This window comes from Eulemur rufifrons, chromosome 29 (assembly GCF_041146395.1).
Source record: "Eulemur rufifrons isolate Redbay chromosome 29, OSU_ERuf_1, whole genome shotgun sequence".
NCBI classification, from domain to species: Eukaryota; Metazoa; Chordata; class Mammalia; order Primates; family Lemuridae; genus Eulemur; species Eulemur rufifrons.
In genome coordinates, this window is record NC_091011.1 from 82,023,607 (window position 1) to 82,042,906 (window position 19,300).

Below are 19,300 nucleotides of genomic sequence, written 5' to 3' on the forward strand. Positions count from 1 at the left end.
AATAATTATTTAATTCACCGGATTGTTATGAGCGTGATGTAAGATAATAACTATCACACAAGAGAAAGCATCTTATAGAATCTAAGACACTCGTGAAGGTGGGATTTTCTTCTTTTGCTCGTGGATGAAGGTTCTGCTCGTGCACCAGAGTGGCTGGCGGGAACCAGGAGCCTCTTACCCCACCTGGCCCTGCCTTCTGATGCTCAGCCTGCCTGACCCACCCTCCTCCCCTCCTGGGTGTTGCTGCCTTGGGGCTGTGCCGCCACCGTGACGACAGTTGCTCAGGACATCCCGGCCCCCAAGGACATTCAATGAGCTCTCACCATATTTACTCGCTGAGGTCCTTGAGACTGTGGAGTTGTTCACTGTGTTATAGGCTGTCACCTGCTTGGATACTAAAGCCACCACAGAACCGTCTGGCACCTATAGGGAAAAGGCTTCTAAGGACCTGGGCACAGCAACTCTGCCGCCCCAGGAAACGAGGACAAGTCAGGATTAACTTGGTTCTAAGGGGCAGTCGGTGCCTTGCTGGAGAACTAGGGGACTTCAGAGGCTGTCGGCCTTCCTTTGAGCAGAACGAGACACAGATCTGAATCCTAAATGATACTCTGAGCTCCTCTAGCAGTCTCCACCCCAGTGCTTCCCTGGGGGACCGCCCGGAGGAACCTCTAAGAAGGGCTTTTCCCTGGGGACTCTGCCCACATCCTGCGGGACATGTGCACATCAGCACGATATCTCCTAAGAGGTCAGGGCTCCCCGGTTTCTTAGCTGGGGGACGTCCATTTCCCCTGGTCACTAAGGCAACATGAGGTGCTGGTGAAGAATGGATTTGGGGCTTGGCGTCCAGCCTTGGGGCGACTCTGTTATTCCAGGACGGAGACTTCCAGCTCCTGCCTTCCCACAGTCACCTCACCTGGTAGTGGGCCAGGGTGTTCAGCCGCTTCCAGTCGTTCTCGATCTTGGTGGTGATGTCTTCATCCTGCAGAATCATCCTCGCCCCGCTTCCTTGTCGCCACTCTGCAGGGACAGTGGTGGCGTCTCAGAGAGGCCCTCTGGACTCTCCTGGGGGGACCTTGGGGCCCCCTGCCTGGGTGCCTACACAGCACCTTCGCGAGGGTGCACCCACAGACAGACAAGCGCTAGCACGTGCTCCTGGGAAAGGCGGGTGCAGAAGCTCTCACCGCAGAGGGAACCTGACTTCCCCTTCTGGCTCTGGTCCCCACAGACTATATGATCCAAATGGGGCTAGCGTCACCCGTCCTCCCCTGCCCGCCTGTTTTCTGTGAGTGGCCACATCTGTGAGAAGTAGATGCTCAGCAAATGTTGGCTGAATGAATGAGGCGTGTAACAAAACACTGAGCAGTGAAGAAAGCACTAAGCAAGGACAAGGTGGCATCGTCACGTCACTATGGCACAGCTCATCTGCTCGACTGTAAGGTCTTAGAGCTGGGGAAACCAAGGCTGCAGGTTCAGTCGCTGCACACCCCTGTACCTGTTCCAGGGGTGACACTGCCCTCTACAGCTGGCAGGTGAGTCACTCTTGTCAGGGCGATTAAGTGGAGGTGTACGGAAAAATCAGCAAAACCCATTCTCAGACTCAGTAACACTCCCATCCCCACAAAGTTGTGGATGGCACAAACTTTGTCGTCTATCCAACACCTAATTAGTTGATGCAGAGATACGCTTGCATCCCACGTTGTTCTCACGGGCCCAAACACCTGCAGCACGTGGGCGCACTGACGGCTCATGCATGGGGAACAGGAGACTGTTTCTCATCAACCAAATCTCCTCCACCACACTTGGTATGAACCTCGTGGAGAGGGGAAAGTGCACATTCCGATCTTGGAATGCACACACATGGAAACCCACGTGCACTTCAGACACACATCAGTGCTTGTGCATGTCCACTCACATGTACGCGCACGTGCACACACACACCATTCTCATGGACACAAACCAGAAAAGAAAAACAGCCTCTTAAATTCAAATGCAACATGTGTTCCAGCCAGGAAGCCAGAATCTGGTTTCCAGGCAGCCAGGATCCTGCCCAGTGCCTCACAGATGCTTATATTATATTAATGCTTCTGAAACATGCAAAGAGTGCTGGGCTGTTCAGAACGCGGGTAGGTGCTGGGACGAGTTGCCCGGCCGTCCCTGCCTGACCTGCCAGGGATCGTTCCTGTGGCCCACAGAGACACGTTTCAGATTTGCTAGCTTGTCTCCCTCCTGCCAAGGCTGGGCTGTGGGTCCATAACCAGCCACGTTTGTGGCACAGAGAGCACTGAGTCCTCCCTGCACTGTGCATTTGGTGTGGCCTGTGCCGCTGTCCCCATTTCATGGATAGCAAAGTGACCCAGAAAGAGAGAAGCTTGCCCTTAGGAGTAGCAGAGATGCTCCTAAAATCCAAGTCCTTTGCCTCCGCTCCCTGGGGCTTCCCTGCTGCCTGGTTTAGAGCTCAGTGTAGCAGCAGGCAGTCTAAGGAATGAAAACACAGGGATGATGTGCGTGCTCGCTGAACTGGAGAAGTCTCTGGGGATATTGCTTAGTCCCGTTGATGCAGCTGAAATTGCACATGGTGACTAGGACCTTGGGCAGTTAAGGTAATGGGGAAAGGGGAGACGCTCCACTGAGGCACCTGGTCGCCAGGTGTGTGTTTGCTATTGTGCTGTTTTGTTTTGCTTTTTATTTCAGGTAGGTATATATGCATGTATTTTCCAGTGACAAGAGCAAAGGAAGAGGGACATTTTCAAGATGCTCATACAGTTGATAAGCTGTGCAGTCAGATCCTGGGGAAGGCCAGCCTAGGTGGAGGTATGTGGCAGTGGGCCCCCTGCTTGCATGGTGCATGGTACCCAGTTAAGCCAGAGGCTGTGTGGGGACAGGTGGGGGTGTGGGCAGCAGCACAGGGACAGCTTCAGGACATGCCACAGAGAACAGTCAGCATTCCCCATCCTGGGGTGGGCAGGAGGACGAGATGGACTAAGCTCTGGACACTTAAGCCCACCAGCAGGGCCCCAAGGGAGTCTCCTCCGTGGATGTGGCCCTGGGGCTTGCCAGTACTGGAAGGGGATGGAACAGCCTAGAACCAGACCTCTAGATTAGCAGCTGCACCAGCACCCCTTGCTGACAGAGTTGTAGCATATCTTAGTGGGATCTAAATAAGCCGCATGGCCTGGCCAACTAGGTGATGACAGTGGGTGACTGATTCTGGATTCCATGTTGTGCAATTCCCCTCAAAGTTGTGCAATGTGCAGCCCGTGCAGCCACGCTCAACACCCCTGGCTCCGAGTCACGTCCCATGATTATGTGAGCAACTGAGAGTCGGTCTGCCTCCACGCCCCCATCTGGAGAAATAGTACAGACAATGGCCACGTCTCCCCAGGGTGGCCAAGGGATGGCAGATTGTCCTTGAAAGTGATGCCACTAGATGCCTACCAGCAGGGCTGGGACACAGAAAGCACTTAATAAGTCTTTACCAAATGAATGAATTACTAGAATAAACAAATGTATTAGTGAAGGGGAGCAGTGAGTGAGTGATGGTGTCTTATTTTCCAAGCAGTTAAAGTGGGATCTTCTGCCTGTATGTTTGTGCCCCATCAGATGGATCGTGGCTATGGTTAGAGGTGAACTGCGAGCTACTCCGTTAGCAACCAGGACAAAAGATGATCTGAACTGAGAAACAGCCAGGCACATCCACTGCCAGAAAGGAGCACCTTCTTAAATCAGCATCATTCATTCCTTCAATGTTACAACTGGGAAAATGAAAAGCCCAAGTTGGGGAGATGGAACTAGAGGCCATCCTCTCCAGGCCCTGCCCGTCCCGCCAGCCAGATGAATCCCCTTCCACGGGCACTTACTGGGCTCCGCCTTCCGGCCAGGCCCTGGGCTAGGTCATCAGGACGCAGAGATAGATAAGGAAAGTCCTGTGCTCTGGGTGTTCTTGGTGGGGAAGGCAGATGCAGACACACCTCGGGCACTGCCGTATGGCGCCTGCCACTTGCGGGACAGCCTCGTGTCAGGGAGTGTGGGGGAGGGACAGTGATGGCTGCATGCAAACCCTGAACTGTAGCCAGACCGTGACGCTGGCAGGTAGCTGCCTCCACTCAACCTCACTCTTGGAGCTCCAAGTGTCCCAGCAGGCCACTGGCAGTTTTCTTCGGGCTGTGCACTTCCCTTTCCACCGAGTCCGGTTGTGTTTATGGGGTGGCCACGTGCTTCCCTCCCAGGAGACTCCCACAGGGGTCTGTGCACTGGGTGGTAGGGGGCGGGCACAGCAGGCAGGAAACACACTCGTCCCTGATACCAATCCTTGGTGACAGGCTCAAGGGCTGCAAGAAGAGGCTTCCTGGGTGTGCCGGTCCTATAGTCCCTCTGGCCCAGTCCCCTGCCTCTGATGGGGGTACAGTGAGAGGCTAGGAGGTAGCAACTGTTGTCTTTTTGGCAATTATCTCAAAAAGTTAGGAATGTTCCCCAAATACCAACATCATATTGATATTTGGATAGTGAGCAGGAATCAAGAACACTTAGCCTTGCTTTTAGATCTCTCAAGCCTGTTATGTTTGTTACCTCTTATACAGAAAAATTGTTACTTGCATTTTTCTGAAAAATCAAGAAAGGTAAAAAAAAAAACCAAAACCAAAACAAACCATGAAGTTCTGTGCCACCCCCAACCCTGACGAAAGAAAGCCCAGAGGGACGAGCAGCTGGCGGGGGCAGCTCCATCCCCGGGGCCTGCGGGAGAGAAGCGGGGGTCACGATTAGCAACCCCCACCACCAGCTGAACCCTGAATGGAGGGGAGAGGGTGAGAAAACCCCGAAGGAGCCCCACACTCCCTGGCACAGAGCAACTGAAGTAGGCTAACACGCACGGCCACCCCCTAGCGCCCACTCTTCCCTGTCCAAGGGACTTACCCTGTTGTCCAGAACAGACTTTCACTTCCATTTCTACCTACTTTCCTTTCCTCCCTGAAACCCTCATCCAGGCCAGTTATGGCCTCTGCTTTCCACAGACTCATCATGAGATATGGTAAGATGATCAAATGGTGGACGTGGGCTCAGCTTTCTGGAATGTTCTTGTACACTTCATGACTTCTGCTCAACAGAGGTATGAGCCATGAGCTCTGCTGAGTAAAACACGGACCAGGAAAGGCCAAGGTCAAGGGCCAAAGTAGGTAGCTTCTCCCTGTTCCAGGCGCAGTGCCCTCTCCCGGACTGCACGGTGGGGGCCGCAGACTCTCATCCCCTCCACACGAGGGAAGAACCCCAAGAGCAGGCCGGTCAGCTGGGCTGGGGCAGGCCTGCTACCTTTGGACATGAAGGACAGCCTCTGGTCCCCTCCACAGTTGTGTGTCTGGTGAGATCAGCCCCACGACGCCCTGCAGTGAGGGCTGTGTCTAATTTTGTGCTTTGTTGCACGTTCAATGTATGCTTAGTTTTAATAACAGTAATGAAAATAAATAGAACCCAGGTCTCCTAATCCCTGGTGCAGCATTCTTTTCGCCAGATGGGCTCCTTCTGTCTTGCCTATAAAACAGCCCTAAAAATATCTCCCTCTTGAGTCCACACATTGCTCCGTCCGAGGTGACCATGTTAGAACAGCCCAGGGGCAATGTCACGGCTCAGCCAGTGGCCAGCGTCCCCCAGGTGAATGCTGAGCCTCCCGGACACTTTTTGCCTGCCCTTGGGGCACAGCGAGAGGCTGGAAAGCACCAGGGCACCAAATGCTGCAAGGCACCCCGCCCAGTGTGGCTGCAATGAATCCTGGGACAGTGTGACTCCTCACAGACACCTTCCTCTACACACCAGTACCCCTAGGGCCCCATCTAACAAGAGCCATCTCCTGTGACATGTTCGAGACCAGGTCCAGAAAGCCTGCGAGCGCCACACGCACTCACTCATCAAGCGGCATTTATGGTGTCCCCACTGTTCCAGCCACACGAGAGACAAGCACGAGCCCTTTCGAGAGCCTGTGGTTGGGGCTAGGCGGGCACGAGGTAGAGGAGAGGCTGTGGGAGCTGGGCGGGAAAGGCTGCCCGGGCTGAGCTGTGAAGGACGGGTGGGCGTTTGCTGATGGGCTGGGGGGGACGAGTGTCCTGTTCAGAGGTGGCACTTATGCAGCACTTCTATGGATCCATGAGTATGCGTCCTCGTGGGAGAAGGTTGAGAGGAAAGGCTGGAGAAGTGCACAGAGGTCAGCAACTGGGTTAAGACAGGCCCAGCGTGCCACGCCAAGGCATCTGGGGCTGAGCTGAGGGCCACAGAGATGAGGGTGGAGAAGGAGGGGGCAGGGTTAGAGGGACATGCAGGCAGGGAGCCCTGCCAGACACGGTGCCTTGGTCCAAGGCAGAGTGGCAGCAAGGCCTGAGCTAAGGCATAGCGTGGGGGTGTGGGTCTCGGGGATGTTCAGAAGACAGGCCAGGTCTTGCTTGGAGAGAAAGACCTTTCCAGGAAGGGGCGGTGGGAGTGATGTGGCGTGCCTCCATGCTCGTGAGAAGGTGCCTGGCTGGCAGTGGGAAGCTGGGGCACAGAGGAGGGAAGGGACCCTCTGCAGGCCAATCTGGAAGGAGACCCTGGCACTGAGGACATGGCTGGGCCAGCATTTGGAGAGCCCCCTACCCACCAGCAAGTACCATGCCAAAGGGCAAACCCTCCCCAGGGCACAGTTGCTTACTAGCTATGGCCCTTGTGGTGCAGAGTGCAGGTGGGCACACACCTTATTTTACCCCATGCCGGGGACCCTGTCGGCTTTGCAACAACCCCCTGTCCAGTCTCCCTATGACACATGTGGGACTGATGGCACAGTCAGGTGCCTGTACTTCCACCCCAGGCCACCTTGCCTCAGCGTGGGGGCTCTCCCCAGCAGCACGCACCAACCCTGCACAGGGCCCACTCCACCTCCACACCAGAGGCCAAGCAGGGGGCTATAGGAGACATGATTCTCCTGCTCTGCAGACCTGCCAGCAGGGGGGTCTCAGGGGGACACCAGGCTGAGAACCCTGAGACCCTCAACACCTGGCCGCTCTGCAGTGCTGCAGGCAGGTGCCAGAGAAGAGCGGGGAGAGGCCACGAGAGGACCAGAGCACGACTGCTAACAAGGTCAGAAAATTGACCCAGGAGTGGAAGAGGTGGCCATCTCAAAATGTTTTCTTAAGAAAAAAAAAAGAATAATTTTATTGTGACAGCAAATTCTCAAATATAAAATGATTGCACTATGCCACCTGATGCTTTAAAGAAGAATTTCCTAAATAGGCGTACGTGGTTTGCGTCTAAGGCATGTGGTCTCCATAAACTGTAAGGCGCTCTGCACTATTGGTCATTGCTATTTGGGGGTGTCTGGAGAGGCACAGGCGACAGGAAGGCTGTGCTCTGCTTTCTGATTTAAGAGAGACGAGCTGAAGCTTAATAGATGGTCTTGAATATGGAACACAGGGCTCTGGCATCGCTCCGGGCGGCGTGGTGGGTCAAAGAAGAGTTAAAAAGGCAGGTGGTGTTGGCGGGAAGGAGGAAAGGTGACTCTGGCATTCATGTGCATGGCACCAAGAGAAAATTGCCAGCTCTGACCTCTGTCGCAGCAGCTCTGCCCGGCAGCCCCGTGCCCTGCTCCAGGCACCGAGCACAAAGGATAGACACACTCACAATCCAATTTGTTACATTCCCACCTTCCAGGGAGAGAGGGAGGTGAAATAAAAAAGAAAGAAAAATCCCATTATCTTTATCTGTCCTTCCCATCAGGTGCAGTGGAAAATGCAAACCGGGGAGACAGCTGCTGTGAACTCTTTATATTTCCCTCAGAAGATAGTGTATCTTTTTATTGCCTACAGGAATTACTTATTTGAAAAAATATATCCTTTCAGCTCGACTTGAGCCGCAAGACAGGGAGAGGGTGGTGGAGTCCTGAGGGCTATTGATAGAGCATTTGCATTAAACCAGAGGAATCTCTGGAGGTCACAGGCAGGAGCGGAGGGAACAAGAGACTGCAGGCTGCGGAGGAGACACCTGTGCACAGGGAGCCGGTGCTCTCTCCACCTCCCTGCTGTGTGGCCCAGGCCCAGGCACTGGCCCTCTCTGGGCTAGAGATTCTCCATCTGTGCAGGGGACAGAATGGCACCAATTGTTTCCTCTGGGGAGCGAAAAGAAGAGACAAAAAGAATCCCTTAGCTCAGATAGAAAAATGTCCTGCCTCTGCTACTATGCTAAGAAATGAGGAACTTCTCCCAGTCATGTTGGTACCCCCGGGCCTGGCGCGGAGCTTGCCACAAAGTAGGCTCATGTGATATGTTTGGTGACGAGTTCAGTGATGCAAACAGGAACCCACCCTGCCACACACCTGTGGGCGGAAAGGAACATATACTTGGTGGGACAGTCTCATGCGTAGCAGAGCAGGTGCCACCTGGGCACTGTGCATTGAGAACCCTGGCACAGTCCCGATGCCCGCCCTGTGACAGCTTTCCTGCCCCAGAGTCCAGGAGCCGGCAGTGAGGATGGGACCTGTGTCCTTCACTTTGGCTCCTGTGATGGTTAATTCTGTGTGTCAACTTGGCTGGGCCACAGTGCCCAATATTTGGTTCCACATTATTCTAGCTGTTTCTGTGAGGGCATTATTATAGGAGACTCACATTGAAATCAGGGTGGGTTTTGAGTAAAGCAGATCACTCTCCATGATGGGGGGGGCATCCAATCCGCTGAAGGCCTGCATAGAACAAAAGCTGGACCTCCCCCAAGAAAGTGGGCATTCTGCCGGCAAACGGCCTTTGGACTTGAACTGCAACATCAGCTCCCCGCTGGGTCTCGAGCCTCTCGGCCCACCCTGCAGATTATGGACTTACCAGCCACCATAATCATGTGGTCAGTCCCTGAAAATGAATCTCTCTCTCTCTTTCTGTGTGTGTGTGTGTGTGTGTGTGCGCGCACACATGCGTGTACACACATCCTGTTAGTTCTTTGTAATACACTTGCTAACACAGTTTCCATCTTGCTTCTTTAATGCCTGGACAAGTCTGGAGAGGGGTGGACGGAGAGCAGTGGGAGAGCTCCAAAGAGCGCCAAGGAGCAGCACATAGAGGTGTTGGCAGAGAGCAGCTGGGCCAGGGCAGGGGCCCAGAGCCCAGCAAGGGAGGGGACTGGGCTGGATTTACCTGGGACAGTGACAGGGGTGGCTCAGCATGTCTTTGCTGCCTTCTGAGCTGGCCTGGGCCGGGTGGGCCTGCCTTGCCAGGGGCTGGGCGTTGGGGGAGGGCAGGCTACTGTCTTTGCCCCATGCCCTCAACCCTGGAGGAGGGTCAGGGGAGGGGAGACGGCAGGGATGGGGACTTGGCTGGCTGCCTGTGTCCAGCACGTGGCTGAGTGAGTACTCTCTGTGCCCTGTGCTATGCGCCCCTTTGGCATAGATTAATTTTTGATAATAATCGCAGCTTACATTTGTAAATTGCTCTCAGGCTTTCCAAGCACTTTCACCTACACGATAGGAACACCTTCTCTTGCCTCTCTTTCCCCTTGGGGACCACGAGTCAAACAGTGTGGAAGAAGCATCTGAGTCTCCGAGGAGGCCCCATTTTCCTTGTTATGCCATCTGACTTTGGTAGGAAGAAGCTCAGCTTTGGGGGCAGCTCCAAACCCTGGCTTTAGTAGGGAAAAAAGGAAATTTCTCAGAAGAGCACCCATCACGTTGGGGCAGGGAGACCTTTCTGAGCAGTGCAGCACGAGGCCTTTCCCCAGTGGGATGGGGCCGGAGGCTCAGCCCGGCTGAGGTCTCTCCTCTTTTCCTGTCCCCTTTATCCGGCCCTGCTGTGGGGCCTTGTTCCTCCAGGGGCGGCCCCAGCAGCACGTGTGATAGTAGGGGAAGCCCCTCTGTTCTCTTGGGCACCTGAAGCGTGAGTGGTCAGGAGAGCACTGAACACCTGCTCCCCCGTCCTTCCCTGGCTGGCGCAGCCTCTAGCTGGGACAAGCCCCCTTGGGCAGCCCTGGTGGCTGAGCAGCTCTCGGGCTTCGTCACTCATGGTGGCTGACAGGAGCACCTGTGGCTGCTTTGGTGGCTGCTGCCTCCACTCTAGGTGGTTTGTGAGTACGGCTGCAGGAGGATTCACGTCTTTTCATTAAACACTTGCTTTGCTGGGGTGGGGGGTGGTCACGCCTATAACCCCAGCGCTTTGTGGGGGGGGGTGGACACGCCTGTAACCCCTACTGGGAGGGTTGAGGCCAGGTGTTTGAGACCAGCCTGGGCAATATAGCAAGACCCCATCTCTACAAGAAATTAAAAAACTAGCCGGACATGGTGGTGCATGCCTACAGTTCCAGATACTTGGGAAGCTGAGGCGGGAGGATGCCTTCAGCTGAGGAATTCAAGGTTGCAGTGAGCTACGATTGCACCACTGTGCTCCAGCCTGGGCTTGGGTGACAGAGCAAGATCCCATCTCTTAAAAAAAAAAAAAAAAAAAAAAGACTTGCTTTGCTGGGCTCGAATCCTCAGGCCTTTCAAGGGAGCAATTTCTAAAACTAACAAGCAGCCTCTTCCCCTCCCATGCTCAGGGCATGAAGTTTCCAGGTGGGAAGAACTGATCTTGAGCAGCAGCTACAGGTGGCCTCCCTGTAGGAGACCCAGCAGGTGTAGGAGGGCTGGCCCCTGATTTGGCTTCCAGAGGATGCCCCTCCTTGGTTTGGGGTTAAGCTGATGCTGAAGAACGTTGGCTCCCGTCCTTCCTGAGCCCATCAAGTGTTTAAGCCACAGAGGACCCTGCTGGAGTTCACCACCCCATCTGTCCTCTTCTAATAAGGAAGAGCAGCTGTTCCAGGGCAAGAACTGAGCCATGATTCCTCAGGTGGAGGCCATGGAGCCCTGCTGCTCGCCCCCATGGGAAGCCACCCATTCCCAAGCACAGAGGAAGCACACGACGCTCCCTGCACCCACAGGAGCTATTTCCATGCTCTAGCACAACCTTTGTAAACTCACCTCCCAGTGTGAACACACAGGTTCGTGTCACAGCTGTCTCCCTGGCTGTACTCTAGCAGGGTTCTCCTCCCAGCCATTTTGCAGGTGAGGACCCTGAGAAGCTGAGGGTGGCCCCTGTATGGGTCCCACAGATAAAACAAACAAAAGCAACACTGGGTACTACCTGGTTACCCTAGTAGGCCCAGCTCTCCCTGGAAAACCCTCTAGGGTGCACCCCACTCAATTGTTTGGAGGTGGGGGACACAAGGTCTTCCAGGGGCCATTTTCTCTCTACTGGTTCATAAGAGGCTCCCTCACCTCACGAGTCTGTGGGATCGTCCTGGCAGCAGAAGCGAATGAAATGCATGTAGACACACATGCCCACTCCAGCCCCAGGGACCATGCCCTGGGACAGACAGATGGACAGCCCCCCCAAACCCCCCGTCCCACATCCTACATGGGCTTCCTCCGCGTCCCAGAAACAACATACTCACAGACACCCCCAAAGTGGAGAAGAACACATGCTCCCCCAATCTCTCTCCCTCGGCACCTAAGCTCTAAGCACAGGGCCAGACATATCCAGCCAAGAGACAAACGAGAAGAGATGGGGTTAAACGACGAAACGAGAATTTAGGGGAGTTGGCAGAACTTCCTGATCCTGAGTCTTCAGGCATCAGCACTTGGGGAGCAGTGGGGTGAGGTAGTGGGAAAGACAAAAATTCCCTCTGGATTTCAGGAAATAGCATAGATGCCCATCTGTCTTGGAAGGCTTAGGCGAAGCCAGCTTAGAGTCCAGATGGATGGATTAGGGGCTTCTGGAAGGTCCTCCCACCCCTATGTCGCCAGGAATCCCCAGACACAAGCACACACACACACATAAACGCCTTTCTCTCCAGGCCCAGCATCAACAAACAGGCACACTCGGTGTCCTTCCCAGTGTTACCCACATAACCATAACAGTGGCGGCCAGTCCTTCCCGAGTGTGTACTACGGGTCAGGCGCTGCATTCAGCAGGCTTTTACGTGCATCATCTCATTGAATTCTTACTGTAAGGCAGGTGCTATTATTGTCTCCATTTTATAGGCAAGGTAACTAAGGCACAGAAAGGCGAAGCAACTTGACCAAGGTCACACAGCTAGGACTTGGTGGCACCAGGACTCCAATCCAGGTGTGTTTGACGCTGCCCCACAATGCTGGACCTTCCTCTCTTCCGTCCTGGGCTCCCCGCGAGGATTTCCCCAGGATGACGTGCTAGGAAACGCTTGGGCCACACTGGATCTAAGTGCAGCTGCCCTCAGTGGCGTGCTCGTGCTAGTATCGGCTACGCAGTCTGTTCATGGGGCATTCAGATGAAATGTCCTCTCGCTCCCTAGCAGGCTGTCCTAGCTCATTTTTCTCTGTTCTTTCCCTCCATTCTCTGTTGCTGACCCAGATCCCTCAAACCATAGGTATTCCACAAAAGTTACAGGCACACAACAGAGAGGAAGGGAACAGCCTGGGGGGCACAACAAAGGTGGTGGCAAGACCTTGAGCCACAGGGACTCAGATGAGCAGACTTTGCCTTTAAATCTCCTCAGCTTTTCAAAGGACCTCAGGGGCACTACCTGCCAGGCCAGATTGCCCACAGACTGCCAGGTGACCTGTGGCCCCTCTCTGTGCTTTGCTCACTGACCAGCTCTGGCCAATTCCACACCGTCCACGAAGGCAAACCCATGGGCTCCGGGGGGGCCGGGCACGCCTGACTCTCTCCCGCCAGCGATTCTCTCCCTCTGCTCCCTGCATCCCAGCTCCACCTCCTGGCGCTCAGGACCAGCCACAGGGACAGCCCCCTGGGTGGGCGGCCTACTCACCCAGGTCCATATCTGCAGCCTTGGGCCGGTGGGAGCAGGGCACGTTCTTGAAGATGGCATCCAGAATCTTCTCCTTGACCTGAGTGATGGTGTCGCAGTTGAGGATCTTCACTGGGACCTCGGGGCTGTTGGCATTGTCTGGGCTGACACAGCTCAGGACCTGGGGGGAGGCGGGGAGAGGAGGCACGTGGAACAGGACAGCAGGAAAAGCTCCCCTATTCCTAGAAGCGTCTGGGGATCAGCTCATGAATGGCTCTTCCTTCCAGGATGGGCTGGAGACGGGTAGGGCGACTGCAGCCCACTGTGTTCCCACCAAGCCCACTGCCCTTTCCTGTCCTGGCCAGCAGAGCGACGCCCCAGCTTCAATGTCCGTGCAGGAGTATGAGCTGTGCACTTCACTCCCCGTCAGAAAAAACTTCATTAGAATCCGAATTTTTCAAAGGGAACGACGTCCAAGCGTGTGGAGGCAGTGAGGGGCAACCTGCAGCAGAATGGGCGCGAATGCACGCAGGCACACGCACGGTCACACGCGCACGCAGAGGGCACTGTCACGGCAGCGCACCCAGGCCTCCACCCACCTCTGAACCCCCTGCCCCTCTGTGGGTGCCGGTCTCTTTCTTGTCACTCCCTCCCATACACACGCTCACACTGAGAACTAATGGGAACCTGCCTCCTTTCTCAAAGATTTCATACCCTTCGATTTTTTTTGAGGGTTTCAGGTTGATCACAGGTTAGATAATTTATAAGAAGCTTAGTGTGTTCTTTAAAAAATAAAAAGGCGCCCTTTAAAAATTACAGGTTCAGGCCAACTGAGATTCCTTCCTGGCTCTGAACTTGAACCCCTGTGTTACGGGAAGAGGTCACTGTCTGGCTCGGGGCCTCTGTTTCTCTTTATGGGACTAGTGGAAAAGTTAAAACTCCGCTTCACCAAACTATATTTTTTCCTATAAAAAGTTCTGGGCCTTGCCTTTAACAAGTTCAAGCCTCTCTTCTCTTGCTGTTCTCGCAGTGGGCTCCCGGGTGGACGGGCCGCAGCGCACGGCGTGGGTGCTGTGGGAGCCAGTGAGGGCACGAGAGCCGGCAGAGGGTCTGCGCCCCCGGAGCACAGCTGCCCAGCGGCCTGCACCTCGGTGCTCCCGGACTCTCCCCCAGCCCTCCGTGTGTCTCCCTCCTTCTCGAACTTTCACTCCTCCCTCGCCCCCATGGCCACTTCCCGATGGCCCCGTCTGGTTTGCAGAGCCAGACACCAGCCTCCCTCCCAGCCGCCCCCCTCCGGCTCCATGTGGTGCCAATCAGAGCCTAGCCCCTGGGCGCCTGCGTTTCATTAGCAGCTAGACTGCTAGAGCTCAAATGGGAACATGCTTATTCCATTAAGAAGGAGAAGAAAAAAATGCCCTGGATCTATAAAACCAAACGCTCACCCTCAAAATGCCCTAAACTGCACATGATGGTGCAAGGCCCTCTGGACCACGTGTGCCATGTGTCCCTTCTCCCGGCGCTGCCTCCTTCTGAGAGCCCCCGGCCCTCCCTGCACTCAGCAGCCAAGCACAGCCTGTCCCTCAGCTGCTCTGGCCGCCCCTGCTGTCCTGTCCTCTGGGCCGTGGTGCGACAGCTCAGCCTCCCCCAGAAAGCAACGCAGCTCATGCTGGGCCTCTTCCTCCGAGGGAGCAGGAGGCAGAGGCTGCCATTTGAATGCAATCTCCTGGCACTTGTAGTTGCCCCAGGGGTTCAGGGTGGCCTCATGAGAACACCTCCATGGCATGCTTCAGGCCTTCTAGAGAGGAAGCAGTGGCCCACACAAGGACAGGGCTTCCAGGCCACTGGCCAAGCCACAGCTCCACCCGGAAGCCCCCTTCCCCCATGCTCCTTGGCAGTTTCTGACTGGCAAGGGGGGCCTTCGCCTTCCCCCTGAGCCTCTCAGAGCCTCCCTGTGGTTGTCCCTCCTGCTCAGGACAAGATCTCTCTCAGCTGACCAGCGTGCTCTGGGCTCCTCCAGCCACTGCAAATCCCACCACTGCCTGTCCCTGTACGTGGCCGGCTCACCCGGGGTCTGTGCCAGCCTATCTGCTGCTGCCCAGCTCCCTTTCTCGCCTGCCCTCCTCCCTCCCAGGGGGCTGCTCCCCGCCTGTGTGAGACTGTCCTCCCCAGGCCCAAAGATGGCTGCCAAGTCCTCTGCAGCCATTTCTTCTCCAGGCGAAGCGGCGGCAGGGCGGCTTCTGGCCCTTTCCCCACGGCTGGCTCCTGCATCCCAGGTGTCCCGGCTTCGGTGGGTGGTTGGCCCTGAGCCACTGCAGCTTCCTCACCTAAACCAGTTTGGTGCACTAACGGCACTTTGGTCTCTGGGACAGAGAATGCTGCAATCTGGGCACAGAGCGCTGTCACAACTCATTGTGCTGGACTCGATATTGGGAAGCCGCTGGGGAGGCAGGAAAGAAAGGGAGCTGGGGAGAGGTGGGCAGGAGACGTGGAAACGGTGGTTCGTCTCATTAAGAAATCCATCCAGGTCTCTATTTCGGGAAGAAGTTTCTTCCCCCTTCTTCGTTTTAATCAGAGCCTCTAACTCTTCTCCAGAGCCGAAGTTACGTGCCAAGAAGCAGGGCCTCGTCACAGAGCTCCCCTGGACCCTCAGCCAATCCCGGCAAATCCATTCAGACGTCTCCCGGGATTCCCAGGACTCTTGGAAAATGAGAGTGGGGCAGGTGGATCACTGGTGCCTTCCCGGCCTGCAGGGATGGCTTTGTTCAGGGGACAGGAGGCCTTCCCAGCTGGCCGCGGGGGCTGGGATGTGCCCCCCTGGAGGGGCTGTCTGGGTGTCACACTCCCTCCCAGCCCCCCATGCCCCGGCCTGCTGTGGCTTCGTCTCCTGACCATGGCACTGTACCTTCCATCTCTCCCGTGTCCTCTCCATTCCCTTGCTGTCTGTGTCCCTGGCCACCTGCATATCACCCCCAACATCAGCTTTTCTTTTCTTTTCTTTCTTTCTCCTTCCACTTCCTCTCCCCTTTCTTGTAGAAAAATGCCTGGTGGAAGATCACAACACTCTCCTAAAAAGCCTGAGGGTGAGCTCCTGGGCTTAGAGACAGCAGCAGCCAGAGGTCCCACGGTCACGGCAGGAAGAGGCGGGCAAGCGCCAGTGTGAGCTTACGCGGGCTCGCTCCTGTGCGCCTCGTCCCGTTCCATCCTCAGGACAGCCTCACTCTGGACAGCGACTATGATCCCCGTTTTAGTAGGTTCTGTCATTATCTCCATTTTTCTTTCAGGTCAGGAAACCCAAACTCAGAGATTAGGAGCCTGAGCCGATTCACCCAGCTGGTCAGAGGCAGCGTCAGGGCTCCGTGCTCTAAAATGCCAAGCTGTGCTGCCTCCTGGGGCAGCCGTTTCCAACAGGACCTTGACCGAGGGGATCCCCAAGTTCCCTGGCCAACCGCCTGGCCTCGCCTTATACAGCTTGGGTCACAGTCGTATTTGAACTTAGACTGGAGGGCACAAGTGGGCTTCAGAACCACCAGGAACTCATTCCAGTTTCCTTTCCATCCTGCCCCCACCCCGGCGCATGGAGCTGTTCTGTAAGGTGTTAATTCTCCAGGCTGCGGGAACAGAGGAGGCGTTCACCTGGGTCAGCTAGCCCACTGCTGGCAAAGGCTGCACCCCCACAACCGCTGTTTTCTGCAACAACACCAATGTTGCTCAGACGCATCTGGGCCACTGGTCCCCAAACCCAGATGTCCTGGTGCAGGGGAACAGAGGAAGTCTGGGGTGCCAGGCACGGGGGAACACCTGGCTGGGCCCAGGCAGCAGACACACCTGGAAAGGTGTCCCCTCTGCTGGTCAGGCTGCCCACGACCAAGCCTGCCTGCCAGAGCCGCGGGGGAAGCAGCGAGGTTCCTTACCAGGGTTTTGTAGTCGATCTGCTGGCGGATGAGCTTGTCCTCACTCAGGGAGTAGCGGGCCTCGCCCGTGATGGCATCTATGGGGCCTTTCTCCATCTGCTGCTTGATGGCACAGAACAGGGAGAAGAGGGGCTCCCCAGCGCATTCCTGGACGAGAAGAACCACGCTGGGCAGAGCTCCTGGACCGCTGGTGTGCAGAGCCCACCGCCCAGCCCCTGCCTCTCCAAAGGGCTGCTTCCTCCCCCTGCCGTCCTCCCTCCCGCTCCACCTGCTCTCACTCAGCTCTTTAATCCCCTCGTCTCCACCTCTTTGCCTTTCAGGTTCCTCCTGCCTCTTTGGACCACAGAATCTTCCCCCATTCAGCCCTTTCCTGCCACCCTTCCAGAGCTTTCTCTTCCCTCTCTCCATCTCCTGTCCCGTTCTCTGCTTGTCGCCCACCCCACCCTGCCCCACCCTGCTCTCAGGGGCCCATCCCAAGGCAGAGGTGGGTCCCCTGTGGTGTGAACTCCTTAGCAACCAAGTTAATAAGTGGGAGCCGGGCCGCTCCTCCCCCTCCCAGGCACCTGGGTGGCTTATCTGCTGCAACATGCGGCTCTGCACCTGCCTGAGACCCTTGTCAGCCTCAGTCAGTCTGGGGCTGGGAGGGGAAGGGAGAAAGCAAGGAAATAACAGGCGAATTGTTTTTAGCCCCAAACGGGAATTTAGCTGTAGGGACCACACAGCCACTCAGAGACTCATCTCTCCCCTCCTGGGAGGAAACTGGCCTCGAGGGGACTTCGTCTCTGAAGCTGGGACTGACCCTGGGGTTCTGGGTCCTGAGACAGTCCATGGTGAGGGTGAACGCCACTTCTTGTGGGGTTACAAGAGCCAGGTGAGGTGGACTAGGGGGTGAAGGAGGACTTAGGGGGCGTGTAGGGACCCCGATCCAGGCTGGGGAGGAAGAAGTTCATGCCCAGGAGGGTGGGGTACCCGAGGCAGAGGCAGACACATGCTCACATCCAGTCCTACCTTGAGGAACTTGTAGAGGAGGAAAGTGAACCAATTGGTCAGCATCTTCTCAGCCACCGACTCGGTCCTGCCGCCAGTCACCACGGGCACCGGCAGGACAAGACAAAGAAAGAAGCAGCGGGTCAGAGCCATGGGCTGGGGGGGGCAGGGAGGAAGTGCACATTGGCCTCGCTGCTCAGGGCTTTTAGGCCAAATCTTGAGATCCTAATGAATACAAGAGTTTCAGGGACTCCCAGACACCCTGTAATGATGAGACAAGCTTTTCGTACGAAGCTGGAGGATGACATTTTGGGCATGAGGCTCGTGGGCGGGTTTTTGTGGGCGTGCTTTAGAGCCCTGCTGTCCAACAGCACGTTCTGCGGTGATGAGAATGTTCTCTGTGCTTCCAGTGCGGTAGCGACCAGCCACACGTGGCTACTGAGCACCTGAGATGTGACTAGTATGTCTGAGGAACTGAAGTTTTTCATTTTATTTATTTTTAATTAATTTAGACTTAAATAGTCATATGTGGTTTGTAGCTATCCTATTGGGTAGCACAGCCTTAGAGAACTTTATAGGCTAGATGTGTTCCTTTGGGTGGGAAAAGAAAGACCAAAAAAAAAAAAAAAAGCCCTGGGGAGATACCAATTTGGCAGGGGTTAGGAAGAAAGGTGGCAGGAGAAGAGAGTCATAGTCAAAGGGCCAGAAGGTCAGACCGAGCCCACAACCTACAGACCCCCAACACTGGCAGCGGCATGGAGCAATATTCCTAGCTCGCTCCAAGAGATGCTAAAATTGTCCTATTGCAAAGGCTTCCACATACTTTGGAACTTCCCCTAGGACCCCTTCTAGTGTTTCATTTGCAATGACAGGAAAGTCCTTCTTCAGTCTAACTTGCATCTTTCATGCTACAACCCAAGCCCGCCTATTCTTTCACTTGGGACGTGAAGATACAGCAGCAGTGTCGGTGGCCCAAGGACACTTCTCATGCATCCATTTAGAGAAAATGAATTATATTCAAACTTGCACTAAGCATGCGGCTAGCTCCAGAGAGGAACTAGCCCATCCAGGTATGTGTGGAAAGAGTTAAAGACTGCAGTTGCCAGAAAATACTAATAACTACAACCCCAAGGCAGTTGGGCAGCTGCCAGTGCAAAGTGAAACTGGGAAGAGAGAAGGGGGAGGAATGTTGGGAGGAGGGGGCAGCCAGGGAAGACAAGGAAAAGCAAAGGAAGCAAGAGCATGGGGGAGGGCAGGGACAGACAGCGAGAGGAGGGGACACAGAGGCAGAGCTAGACCATGCAGGGAAGTTGTCGGTGGGAACTCTGGCAGGCAGCGGCAACCCTAGAATTATGCTGGCAGGTGGCTGCGTGGTGAAAATAAAACAAAAATCAAAACGATCTACCTTGCTGTTTGCAAAGCTGTCTGACGGCTCCTACTTGTAGCAGCCTTTGCAGCTGTGCAGGCGGATGCCCACTGCACCAGGGAAAAGCCCGGAGGAAATGCTTCTGAAAGCCAAAGCTATCCCCTGGACCAAGAGGGAGCCACTGAGGCCCTGCCTGAGACCCAGAACCAAGGGTGGAAGTCAGGGGGACAGGCAGACAGAGGCGCACAGCACACGGGTGGTCTGGGCCGGGGACTAGCTATAA

The 19,300-nt window shown here is 55.5% G+C and overlaps 1 protein-coding gene across 2 annotated transcripts in view; it reads right to left on the reverse strand.

Moving 5' to 3' along the window:
- Positions 1-19,300, reverse strand: part of PLXNA4 (plexin A4) — a 346,342-nt gene that overhangs the window by 15,838 nt on the left and 311,204 nt on the right. For both annotated transcript variants that reach the window (XM_069461824.1, XM_069461825.1), the window contains 5 exons: positions 17,673-17,739; positions 16,665-16,811; positions 12,775-12,934; positions 914-1,017; positions 324-423 (listed from right to left, as the gene is read on the reverse strand). In XM_069461824.1, the coding sequence (XP_069317925.1) occupies positions 324-423; positions 914-1,017; positions 12,775-12,934; positions 16,665-16,811; positions 17,673-17,739 (578 nt within the window). The remainder of the gene's footprint in view (positions 1-323; positions 424-913; positions 1,018-12,774; positions 12,935-16,664; positions 16,812-17,672; positions 17,740-19,300) is intronic.